Source organism: Anolis sagrei, chromosome 12 (assembly GCF_037176765.1).
Source record: "Anolis sagrei isolate rAnoSag1 chromosome 12, rAnoSag1.mat, whole genome shotgun sequence".
Classification (NCBI taxonomy): domain Eukaryota; kingdom Metazoa; phylum Chordata; class Lepidosauria; order Squamata; family Dactyloidae; genus Anolis; species Anolis sagrei.
In genome coordinates, this window is record NC_090032.1 from 3,966,039 (window position 1) to 3,978,963 (window position 12,925).

A 12,925-nucleotide genomic window follows, 5' to 3' on the forward strand; every position below is an offset into this window, starting at 1 on the left:
AAGGATTCCTCCGAGCAGGAAGCTATTTCCCAACAAAGGATTCCCCTGAGCAGGCTTTGAAGTTGCAAGGCCATCCAATGCTAATCAAGCTGGCCATTTGCAACATTCACACTTGCCTCCAACAGACAAGAGTTCTTTCTCCCACCCACCTCCCAACAAAGGATTCCTCCGAGCAGGAAGCTACCTCCCAACAAAGTATTTCCCCAAGCAGGCTTTGAAGCTGCAAGGCCAGCCAATGCTAATCAAGCTGGCCAATGGCAACATTCACACTTGCCTCCAACAGACAAGAGTTCTTTCTCCTACCCACCTCCCAACAAAGGATTCCCCCAGGCAGGAAGCAGCCATGCTTTGAAGCTGCAAGGCCATTCAATGCTAATCAAGCTGGCCAATGGCAACATTCACACTTGCCTCCAACAGACAAGAGTTCTTTCTCCCACCCTGGACATCATTCCACAGGGATATCAATCCCATTTGACTAGTTTCCAATCTCAGAGGATGCCTGCCATAGATGTGGGCGAAATGTCAGGAGAGAATGCTTCAGGAACATGACTAGGCAGCACAGCAACCAATGATTCCGGCCATGAAAGTCTTCAATAACACATTATTATTATTATTATTATCATCATCATCATCATCATCAATGCACTTGGCTATTATTATTATTATTATTATTATTATTATTATTATTAATGCACTTGGTTCTCAGTTAACCAACACGCATGTTGATTGGTAGATACTCGATTATTGTTGCTGTTGTTGTACTGCACTCTTACTTAATCGGCACCCAAGGGGGTTGGTTGATACTATTAATAATAATAATAATAATGCACATGACTCTCAGTTAACCAGAACCCATGGGGATTGGTAGATACTTAAATTATTATTATTATTCCACTAGATTTTCATTTAAACACTACTCATAGAAATTGGTAGATACTCTACTGCTCCTACTACTACTACTACTAACAACAACAACAACAACAACAACAACAACAACAACAACAATAATAATACACTTGGATTTCAGTTTACTGGCATCCAGGGGGATTGGTAAATAGATATTGGAATGATTGTTGTTGTTTTTGTTGTTGTTACTGTACTGATCCTCATTTAAGTGGGACCCGTAGGAACTGGTAGATACTCTATGAACAACAACACTACTACTACTACTACTACTAATAATAATAATAATACACTTGGATTTCAGCTTACCGCCATCGAAGCAGATTGGTAGACAGATACTAGAATTGTTGTTGTTGTTGTTGTTGTTGTTGTACTGATTCTCATTTAAGTGGCACCCATGGGAACTGGTGGATATTCTATGAACAACAACAATACTAATACTACTACTACTAATTATAATACACTTGGATTTCAGTTTACTGTCATCCAAGCTGATTGGGAGATAGATACTAGAATTGTTGTTGTTGTTGCTGCTGCTGCTGTAGCTGTACTGTTTCTCATTTAAGTGGGACCCGTAGGAACTTGTAGATACTCTATGAACAACAACAACAATACTACTACTACTATTACTACTACTACTACTACTAATAATAATATAATAATAATAATACATTTGGATTTCAGCTTACAGCCATCCAAGCAGATTGGTAGATAGATACTAGAATTGTTGTTGTTCTTGTTGTACTGATTCTCATTTAAGTGGCACCCATGGGAACTGGTGGATACTCTATGAACAACAACAATACTAATACTACTATTACTACTAATAATAATAATAATACACTTGGATTTCAGTTTACTGTCATCCAAGCGGATTGGTAGATAGATACTAGAATTGTTGTTTTTGTTGTTGCTGCTGCTGCTGTAGCTGTACTGATTCTCATTTAAGTGGGACCTGTAGGAACTTGTAGATACTCTATGACAACAACAACAATACTACTACCACTACTACTACTACTACTAATAATAATAATAATACACTTGGATTTCATTGGATTAGTAGATAGATACTAGAATTGTTGTTGTTGTTGTTGTACTGATTCTCATTTAAGTGGCACCCATGGGAACTGGTAGGTACGCTATTAACAACAACAACAACACACTTGGATTTCAGTGAATTGGTAGATACTGGAATTGTTGTTGTTGTTACTGTTGTTACAGTTGTTGGACCATATTCTCATTTAAGTGGCACCCTGGGGAACTGGTAGATACTATAATAATAATAATAATAATAATAATAATAATAATAATAATAATGCATTTGGATTTCATCATACTGCCATCCAAGTGGATTGGTAGATACTGGAATTGTTGTTGTTATTGTTACAGTTTTTGCACTAGATTCTCAATTCAGTGGCACCCAGGGGAACTGGTAGATACTCTAGTAATAATAATAATAATAATAATAATAATAATAATAATAGCAGAGTGATCTTGTCTGCTGTGGACTCATCTTGTTGTGTTTCTAATAATAATAATAATAATAATAATAATAATAATAATAATAATAGTAATATAGCAGAGTGATCTTGTCTGCTGTGGACTTATCTTGTTTCTAATAATAATAATAATAATAATAATAATAATAATAACAATAATAATAGCAGAGTGGTCTTGTCTGCTGTGGATTTATCTTGTGTTTCCAATAATAATAATAATAATAATAATAGATGACTTCTGTGGATTCATCTTGTGTTTCTAATAAATAAATAAATAAATAATAATAATAATAATATAGAGTGATCTTGTCTGTGGACTCATCTTGTGTTTCTAATAATAATAATAATAATAATAGAAGAGTGATCTTGTCTGCTGCGGACTTATCTTGTCGTGTTTCTAATAATAATAATAATAATAATAATACATTTGGCTTTTGGTTAACCGGCAACCATGGAGACTAGTAGATACCATATTCTAATAAGAGGAAAGGATGTCCAATTAATGTGGATCAATGCACTGGAAGCTTGGGATTTGCAGTTTGGTGCGGCACCTGATCTCTTTTTGCAGGGAAGGCCCGAGGCTTTGCAGAACTACGACTTCCAGGATCCCATAGCAGACAAAAGTGGGGTCAAACTGCATTTGATTCTCTTCAAATGCAACGGTCACGAATTGATTGATCGGATGGATATTCTAACCAGTGACTCTGCCAAACCACAATGACACATCGGTGCAAATTCAGAAGCCCACCGGGATGAGCCTCTATGGGATCTAGAGCCACGGGAGGGCAACCGTAATAAGGCTGGTTTGAGGAAGGACTTCTCCCTTGGCTGTCGTATTTTGGGAGCCCGTGGAAAGAAAGGCAGGCAGGGAAAAAGGAAGAAGGCTTGTGCCTCTTTCCGCCTGGCTGCCCCTTTGCGAGAGTCTCGCTGGCAGGGAGGCTAAATATAGGCCCTGCGCCGCGGCTGGGAAGAAAAGGAACATATTTGGCTCATGAATTTTTGAAAAAGTGTGGCAAAGGGAGGGAAGGAAGAGAAGAAAGGGGGAGAGAGAGAAAGAAAGAAAGAAAGAGAAAAGAAAAAGGGGGAAGGATGGAAAGAGAAAGGACAGAAGAATGAAGAGAGAGAGAAAATAAAAAGAGACAAGATGGAAAGAAAGAACGGAATGAAGAAGTAAGAGAAAAGAAAGAAGGAAAGAGGAAAACAAAAGGAAGAAGGATGGATGGAGAGAGAGAAAAATGAAAAGAGGCAAGATGCAAAGAAAGTGAGAGTGGATGAAGGAAAGAAGTAAGAGAAAGGAAGGAAGGAAAGAGGAAAACAAAAGGAAGAAGGATGGAAAGAGGAAGGAAGAATGGATAGAGAGAGAGAGAATGAAAACAGGCTAAATGGAAAGAAAGAGAGAGCGGAATGAAGGAAAGAAGTAAGAGAAAGGAAGGAAGGGAAGAGGAAATCAAAAGGAAGGATGGAAAGAGAGAGAGAAATAAAAAGAGGCAAGATGGAAAGAAAGAGAGGGCGGAATGAAGGAAAGAAGTAAGAGAAAGGAAGGAAGGGAAGAGGAAATCAAAAGGAAGGATGGAAAGAGAGAGAGAAATAAAAAGAGGCAAGATGGAAAGAAAGAGAGGGCGGAATGAAGGAAAGAAGTAAGAGAAAGGAAGGAAGGAAAGAGGAAAACAACAGGAAGAAGATGGAAAGAGGAAGGATGGGGAGAGAGAGAAAATAAAAAGAAGCAAGATTGAAAGAGAGCGGAATGAAGGAAAGAAGTAAGAGAAAGAAAGGAAATCAAAAGGAAGAAGAATGGAAAGAGGAAGGAAGGATGGAGAGAGAGAGAGAGAAAGAGAATGAAAAGAGGCAAAATGGAAAGAAAGAGAGAGCAGAATGAAGGAAAGAAGTAAGAGAAAGGAAGGAAAGAAAGAAAGGAAAACAAAAGGAAGAAGGATGGAAGGAAGGATGGAAATAGAGAGAGAGAAAATAAAAAGAGGCAAGATGGAAAGAGAGAAAGAGAGAGCGGAAAGAAGGAAAGAAGTAAGAGGAAGAAAGGAAGGAAAGAGGAAGGACACAGAGAAAAAATAAAAAGAGGCAAGATGGAAAGAAAGTGAGAGCAGAATGAAGGAAAGAAGTCAGAGAAAGGAAGGAAGGAAAGAGGAAATCAAAAGGAAGAAGGATGGAAAGAGGAAGGATGGAAAGAGAGAAAAAATAAAAAGAGGCAAGGTGGAAAGAAAGAGAGAATGGAAGGAAGGAAAAAAGTAAGAGAAAGAAAGGAAGGAAAGAGAAAAACAAAAGGAAGAAGGATGGAAGGAAGGATGGAAAAAGAGAGAGAGAGAAATAAAAAGAGGCAAGATGGAAAGAGAGAGCGGAAAGAAGGAAAAAGTAAGAGAAAGAAAGGAAAGAAAGAGGAAAGCAAAAGGAAGAAGGACGGAAAGAGAGAGAGAGAAATAAAAAGAGGCAAGATGGAAAGAGAGAAAGAGCAGAATGAAGGAAAGAAGGGGAAGGAAGGAAATAAAGAGGAAAACAAAAGGAAGAAGGATGGGAGGAAGGATGGAAAAAGAAAATAAAAAGAGGCAAGATGGAAAAAGAAAGAGAGAGCGGAATGAAGGAAAGAAGTAAGAAAGGAAGGAAGGAAAGAGAAAGGGTGGAAAGAGAGAAAGGAAGGAGGGAAAAGAAGAAAAGGAAGAAAGAGGAAGAGAGAAAGAAATAAAAGAAAAACGGGATGGGTGGGAAGAGAGGAAGAAAGGACAGAAGGAAGGGGAGAGAGGAAATAAAAAGAAAAGGGGCAAGGATGGAAAGAGGAAGGAAGGAAGGAAGGAAGGAAGGAAGGAAGGAAGGAAAAGAGGAAGAATGGAAAAAAGAAAAACAGAAAGAAAAGAAAGGGAAATGAAGGACGGAAAAGAGTGAGAGAGGAGAGAAAGAAAGAAAGAAAAAGTGGTAGGAAGAATGAAGGAAGGAATAAAAAGGGGAAGGATAGAAAGAAAAAGAGAGTCAGAAAGAAAAGAAAGAGAGCAAGGAAGGAAGCAAGGAAGGAAAGAGAGAAAAACAGAAGGAAGGAAGAATAGAAAGAGAAAAAGGAAGAGGAAGGAAAGAAGGAAGGAATAAAAAGGAAGAATAGAAAGAGACAGAAAGAAAAGAAAGAGAGCAAGGAAGGAGGCAAGGAAAGAAAGAGAAAGAAAAACAGAAGGAAGGAAGGAAGGATAGAAAGAGAAAAAAGGAAGTGGTAGGAAGGAAGGAAAGAAGGAAGGAATAAAAAGGAAGAATAGAAAGAGAGACAGAAAGAAAAGAAAGAGAGCAAGGAAGGAGGCAAGGAAAGAAAGAGAAAGAAAAACAGAAGGAAGGAAGGAAGGATAGAAAGAGAAAAAAGGAAGTGGTAGGAAGGAAGGAAAGAAGGAAGGAATAAAAAGAGGAAGAATAGAAAGAGAAAGTGACAGAAAGAAAAAAAAGGAGAGGAAGGAAGGAAGGAAGGAAGGAGAAAGAAAAACAGAAACGGACGGAAGGAAGGAAGGAAGGAAGGAAGGAAGGAAGGAAGGAAGGAAGGAAAGAAGGAAGGAAGGGGAAAGAAGAAAGAGAAGAAGGATAGAGAGGACAGGCAGAAAGACAAAAAGTGGTGGTGCCACGAAGTTAGCATCCCACCTGAGCCCCCTTTTTTGTCCAGATTTGGCCCCGATCTTGATGGGAGGGAGAGTGACGAGAGTGACGAGCAAGAGCGACACTCAACCCCAGAATAATCTGATTTTTCCGGCCTGCGGTGGGTCTGCGTATTTATAGGAATATGTTCCCTTGTGGGGTTTCTCATTCGAATGTGTGAAGTGAGTGTTGACAGGAGAGGTGGGCGGTAAGGTTGGAAGGGGTCCCAAGGGTCATCTAGCCCAACCCCGCAATACTTTGTCACTGTGTTCAGCTCAGGTTGACTTGATTAGCACTAGATGGCCTTGCAGCTTCAAAGCCTGGCTGCTTCCTGTTTGGCGGAATCCTTTGTTGGCAGGTGTTAGCTGGTCCTGATTGTTTGCAGTGCCTTTCGTGTTCCTTGAGTCGTGTTTTGGTGCTGCAATCAACACTCAGAAAACTGAGGAATTCCAGACAGAAAACAATCAGGGCCAGCTAACATCTAATAAAGGATTCTCCCCAGGCAGCAACCAGCCAGGCTTTGAAGCTGCAAGGCCATTCAATGCTAATGAAGCTGGCCAATTGCAAACTTCATGCTTGCCTCCAACAGACAAGAGTTCTTTCTCCCACCCTGGACATTATTTTAGTTTTCAACAGACCTCACAACCTCTGAGGATGCCTGCCATAGATGTGGGTAAAATGTCAGGAGAGAATGCTTCCGGACAGGCCGGAAAACTCACAGCAACCAAGAATGTTTGTTTGTTTCTTTGGGTTGTTGGTAGGTGAAGTGGCCCCTCTGTGATGTCACTAGGAAAGGAAGGTGATGTATGTATCAGGGGAAGGAAAGACGGAGGGAAGGAAGTATGGGGCAGAAGGAAAGAAGGAAATGAGGAGAAGAAAGAAAGAGGAAGGAGGGAAGGAAGGAAAGAAGGAAATGAGGAGAAGAAAGAAAGAGGAAGGAGGGAAGGAAGGAAAGAAAGAAAGTATAGGATGAAGAATGAGAAAGGAAAGGGGGAAAGTTATGAGGGAAGGAAAGAAGGAAAAAACGTTGAAAGAAATGGGGGAAGAAAGCAAAAAAGTGAACGAAGGAAGGGAAGCTGGGGAAGGGAAGGAAAAGAAGGGAAGACGAAGGAAGGAAGAGAAAGGGAAAAAAGAAAGGAAGAGACAAGGAAAAAGAAAGGAGGGAAGGTGTATGACAGAAAGCAAGGGAAGGAAGGAACTAAGGAAGGAACAAACTAAGGAAGGAAGGAACTAAGGAAGGAGCTAAGGAAGGAAAGAAGAAAGGAAGGCAGGAACAAACTAAGGAAAGAAGGAAGTATGGAGGGAAGGAACTAAGGAAGGAAAGAAGGAACTAAGGAGGGAAGAAGAAAGGGAGGAAGGAACAAATTAAGGAAAGAAGGAATTAAATAAGTAAGAAAGGAACTAAGGAAGGAGGGAACTAAGGAAGGAAAGAAGAAACTAAGGAAAGAAGGAACTAAGGAAGGAAAATAGAAAGGAAGGAAGGAACAAACTAAGAAAAGAAGGAAATAAGGAAGGAGGGAACGAAGGAAGGAAAATAGAAAGGAAAGAAGGAAGGAAGGAAGGAACAAACTAAGGAAAGATGGAAGGAAGGAACTAAGGAAGGAAGGAATTTAAGGAAGGAAAGAAGGAACTAAGGAAAGAAGGAACTAAGGAAGGAAAAGGAAAGGAAGGAAAGAGGAAAGGAAGGAAGGAACAAACTAAGGAAAGAAGGAAAGAAGGAAGGAAGGAAGGAACAAACTAAGGAAAGATGGAAGGAAGGAACTAAGGAAGGAGGGAACTAAGGAAAGAAGGAACTAAGGAAGGAAAAAAGGAAGGAAGGAAAGAAGAAAGGAAGAAAGGAACAAACTAAGGAAAGAAGGAAGTAAGGAAGGAGGGAATGAAGGAAGGAACGAAGGAACAAACTAAGGAAAGACGGAAGGAAGGAACTAAGGAAGGAGGGAACTAAGGAAGGAAAGAAGGAACGAAGGAAGGAAGGAGAGGAAAGGGAAAAGGTGTATGAGGGAAAGGGAGAAAGGAAGGAAGAGCCACAAAGCGAGGCTTGCCCAAAGAGAGTTGCCTTTTCAGAGCTGGAGAAGGGAGAAAGCAGGCGAGCAGCGGTCCCAATGACAACTGGACAACACGATGTACAGACTCTATTTTGACAAGACGGTCTTGAGCCATAGATTATGTTGTGAATTAAGTGTCTCTTTCCTCTTCCTCTTCCTCTTCCAGGATGCGCCTTCTTGACCTACTGCGCCCGGGAGTCGGCCCTCAAGGCCCAAAGCGCGCTCCATGAGCAGAAGACGCTGCCAGGGGTGAGTTCTTGTTCTTGCTTCCTCCCCATTTCTCTGTGGGATTCGGGTTCGAGAGTCAAGTCACACCCTCTCAGCTTCAGGAACATGGCAAGGAAAACACTCAATGGGAGTTGGCGTGAATGACAAAGTGTGTAGTCCAAAGCGTGGCGAGTTGTTGTTCGTTATTTGCGCGACAAAATACTCCCTCCTTTCCTTTCTTCCCTTCTTCCTTCCTTCTTTCAATCCAGCCATCTTTTCTTTCTCCCTCTCTCCCTCTCTTTCTTTCCCTTCCTTCTTTCCATACATCCTTCCTATCCTCCCTCAGTCCCTCCTTTTCTTCTATCTTTCCTTTTCCTTTCTCTTCTTCCTTCCTTCTTTCTTTCAATCCAGCCACCTTTTCCTTTCTCCCTCCTTCCTTTTCCCTCCCTCCCTGCCTTCCATCCATCCATCGTTCCTTCTTTTCCTTTTTTCTATTCCTTCCTTTCATTCATCCCTTCTGTTCTTCCATCCTTCTTTCTCCTTCCTTCCTTCCTCTCTTCTTTGCTTTCATCCCTCCTTTTCTTCCATTCTTCTCCCTCCTTGTCTCCCTCCCTTCCTTTCCCCCCTTTTCTTCCATTCATCCTTGCTTCCTCCATCAATCCCTTCCTTCTTTCCATCATTCCGCCCCTTCTTCCTTCCCTTCCTTCTATCCATATATCCTACCCTCCCTTCCTTCCACCCTTCTTTCTATCTCCTTCCTTCTTTCCTTCCCTCCTTATTTTAAATCCTTATCCTTCCTTTCCCCCCTCCTTTTTTGCATCCCTTCTTTTTCCATTCTTCCATCTCTCCCTCCCTCCCTCCCTTCTATTCATCCATCCTTCCTCCATCCATCCATCCCTTTTCTCTATTCATCCATCCCTTCCTTTCTTCCTCCTTCCTTCCCACCCTTTCCCCTCCCCTTCTTTTCTTCAATTCCTCTTTCCATCCATGCATCCATCCTTCCTTCCCTTTCTTTTTTCTATCCACCCATCCCTTTCTTTCTTCCTCCTTCCTTCTCTCCCTCCCTTTTTCCTTTCCCTTTTTTTCTTCTATTCTTCTTTCCTCTATCCATATCTTCTTTCTTTCTTTCTTTCCATCCATCCATCCATCCCTTTCTTTCTTCTTTCTTTCTTCTTTCTTTCTTCTTTCCATCTATTCATCCATCCATCCTTCCTTCCTCCATCCATCCCTTCCTTATTTCCATCATCCATCCCTTTCTTTCTCCCTCCCTCCCTTTCCCCTCCCTTCCTTTTCTTCCATTCTTCTTTTCATCCATCCATCCGTCCATCCATCCCTTTCTTCCTTCTATCCATCCATCCACCCCTTCCTTCCTTCTTTACATCCATCCCTTCCTTTCTTCCTCCTTCCCTCCCTTTTCCTTTCCCTTCTTTTCTTCCATTCTTCTTTCCATCCATCCATCAACCTGTCCTTTTCTTTCTTCTACCCATCCATACTTCCACCATCCATCCCTTCCTTCCTTCTTTCCATCCATCCCTTCCTTCCTCCTTCCCTCCTTTTTCTCTTTCCTTCTTTCCTTCCATTCTTCTTTCCTCCATCCATCCATTCATCCATCCCTTCCTTCTTTCCATCCATCCCTTCCTTCCTTCTTTCCATCCATCCCCTTCTTCCTCCTTCCCTTCCTTTTTCCCTTCCCTTCTTTTCTTCCATTCTTCTTTCCTCCATCCATCCCTTTCCTCTTTCCATCCCTCCTTTTCCTTCCCTCCCTTCCTCCCTCCCACTTTTCCTTCCCTTCTTCCCTTCCATTCGTCCTTCCTTGCTTCCTCCATCCATCCATCCTTTCCTCCGCTTCTTTCCATCCATCCTTTTGATGATAATAATAATAATAATTATTATTATTATTATTATTTCCGTCTTTTCACTCCCTTCCTCCCTCCTTCCTTCTTTTCCTTCTTCCCTTCCTTCCTTCCTTCCTTCCTTCCTTCCTTCCATCCATCCATCTATTATCCATCCTTCCTCCTCCATCCATCCCTTTCTTCTTTCTTTCTTTCTTCCACCTAGCCTTCCTTCCTTCCCTTCCTTCCTTTCTTTCTCCTTCCTTCTCCCCATCCTTCCTTCCTCTGACTCCTCCTCTCTTCCTTCCGCTTCCCTCCTGGTTCTCTTCTTTTCTCCCCTCGTAGAACTAGAGAGCCCATAGGGCTGGGAGACGCTGTGTCCCCCCCCCCCCGCCCCCCCAAACCGGCCTCCTTTGCGACTGTGGGGAGCAGATGTTCCTCGGCGCTGCGGCCTTTGTCTCTGGGGCAGAGAAGAGCGCGAGAGCCTTTCTTCTCGCCTGCCTTTCTTCCCTCGCCACCTGCCTTGCCTTCCCGGCACTCTAAGCACTGCACAGCTCCTGCTTTTCTGAAAAATACATACAATTTGTGGCATGTTTTAGCGTGTTCGGTGCCGTTTGCAGACATTTCAATGCATTGTGCGCTATGGCACAGGAAAGAAATGGAACTAGGCACAACTATGACCAAGGGCCTTGGTTGCGACATTGACACAAATCCAACAACAACAACAACAACAACAACAACAACAATCCTACACATATCTCTTTCTGTGAGAGAGACTCAACACAACAGTGTTTCTCAAGCTTCCTAATTCCGCAACCACTTAATACAGTTCCTCGTGTTGTGGTGACCCCCCCCCCCCGCAAACTATAACATTATTTTCGTTGCTGGGATTTATAGTTCACCCACAATCAAAGAGCATTCTGAACTCCACCAGCGATGGAATCGAACCTCAATACTCAATATGCCCAAATGTGAACACTGGTGGAGTTTGGGGAAAATAGATCTTGACGTTTGGTAGTTGTAGTTTCTGAGATTTATAGTTCACCTACAATCTAAGAGCATTCTGAACTTCACCAGCGATGGAATCGAACCAAACTTGGCACACAGAACTCCCATGACCAACAGAAAATACTGGAAGGGTTTGGTGGGCATTGACCTTGAGTTTGGGAGTTGTAGTTGCTGGGATTTATAGTTCACCTACAGTCAAAGAGCATTCTGAACTCCACCAGCGATGGAATCGAACCAAACTTGGCACACAGAACTCCCACGGCTAACACAAAATCCTGGAAGGGTTTGATGGGCATTGATTTTGAGTTTGGGAGTTGTAGTTCACCTACATCCAGAGAGTGCTATAGACTCAAATAATGATGGATCTGGACCAAACTTGGCACGAATACTCAATATACCCAAATGTGGAATTTGGGGGAAATAGACCTTGACAGTTGGGAGTTGTAGTTGTTGGGAGTTATAGTTCACCTAAGGAAGTATATGAAAAAAATGAGACAAATTTGAAAATGAAGATGCTGGGATAACAACCTGCGAAGGATCCGCTTTAGCCGGGCTTTTCTGCTTTGGGTTGGACTAGATGGCCTCTGGGGATCCCTTCTGGCTTTATGCCACTAGGCAAGCCTTCTGCACATGCTCAGAGAAGAAGATAACTGGCTCTCCTTATGCTCTCAGTTCCATAACAAGAAGCAGGTGTTTCTCTGTTTGCGGAAGGATTTCGTTCTCTGGTTTCCAAGCAGCTGTTTGTTTAAAGCGGAGGCCGAAAAGGAGCCTATTAAACAGTAACAGGTGTTCGGGCCGCAGGTACAAGTCCTGAGAGTTGGAAGGGACCCCCAAAGGCCATCTAGACCAGCCCCATTCCACAACCAAAGCCCTCCTGACAGATGCCCATCCAAACTCTGTTCCAAAGGGAGAGTCCACCAAGTCTGCCTTCATTCACCCTCTGGTTGCATCTACACTGTAGAACGGATCCAGGTTGACACTTGTTTACATGCTATGGGATTGTGGGAATTGTAGTTTCCCGAGGTGCCCTTGTACTACAAATCCCACGACTCCCTAGCATTGAATAATATAAGTCTTAAAGCAAATTGTATAAAAGCAATCGATAAATAGATAGATCATGGTCTGTTGCCATTGGACACAGACTTATGTCATAAGGTTGTGGGTGAACTACAACTCTCATTCTGCTAGGTTGACACCGAGAAACTCCAGCATTGAATGATATCAGTCTTAAAGCGAATGGTATTAGTCTTAAAGCGATCGATCGATACATAGATCATGATCTGTTCCTATTGGACACAGACTTATGTCAAAATGCATAAGGTTCTGGGTGAACTACAACTCTCATTCTGCTAGGTTGACACCAAGAAACTCCATCAGTACTTAAAAGTTTGTTATGTTGGGCAAGTTTGCTCTCAAAGCATCAATGGTGGGGTTCAGTGTGCTCTATGATTGCAGGGTGAACTACAACTCCCACTATGGTGAGTGAGTCCACTCAAAACCCTCAAGTTGTAGGTGAACTAGAAATTCCATAATGCCAGGTTAACCCCCAAGAAACTCCATCAGTACTTAAAGTTTGTTATGTTGCGTGAGTTTGCTCTCGAAGCATCATGGGTGGGGTTCAGTGTGCTCTATGACTGCAGGGTGAACTACAACTCCCACTATGGTGAGTGAGTCCTCTCAAGACCCTCAGGCTGTCCCATAATGCCAGGTTAACCCCTAAGAAACTCAATCAGTACTTAAAGTTTGTTCTGTTGGGCAAGTTTGCTCTCGAAGAATCATGGGTGGGGTTCAGTGTGCTCTATGACTGCAGGGTGAACTA

General features: G+C 42.3%; 1 protein-coding gene across 5 annotated transcripts in view; it reads left to right on the forward strand.

The window, feature by feature from the left end:
- Positions 1 to 12,925, forward strand: part of LOC132764206 (CUGBP Elav-like family member 3-A) — a 74,937-nt gene that overhangs the window by 7,047 nt on the left and 54,965 nt on the right. For all 5 annotated transcript variants that reach the window (XM_067472324.1, XM_067472327.1, XM_067472325.1 and 2 more), the window contains exon 2: positions 8,226 to 8,308. In XM_067472324.1, the coding sequence (XP_067328425.1) occupies positions 8,226 to 8,308 (83 nt within the window). The remainder of the gene's footprint in view (positions 1 to 8,225; positions 8,309 to 12,925) is intronic.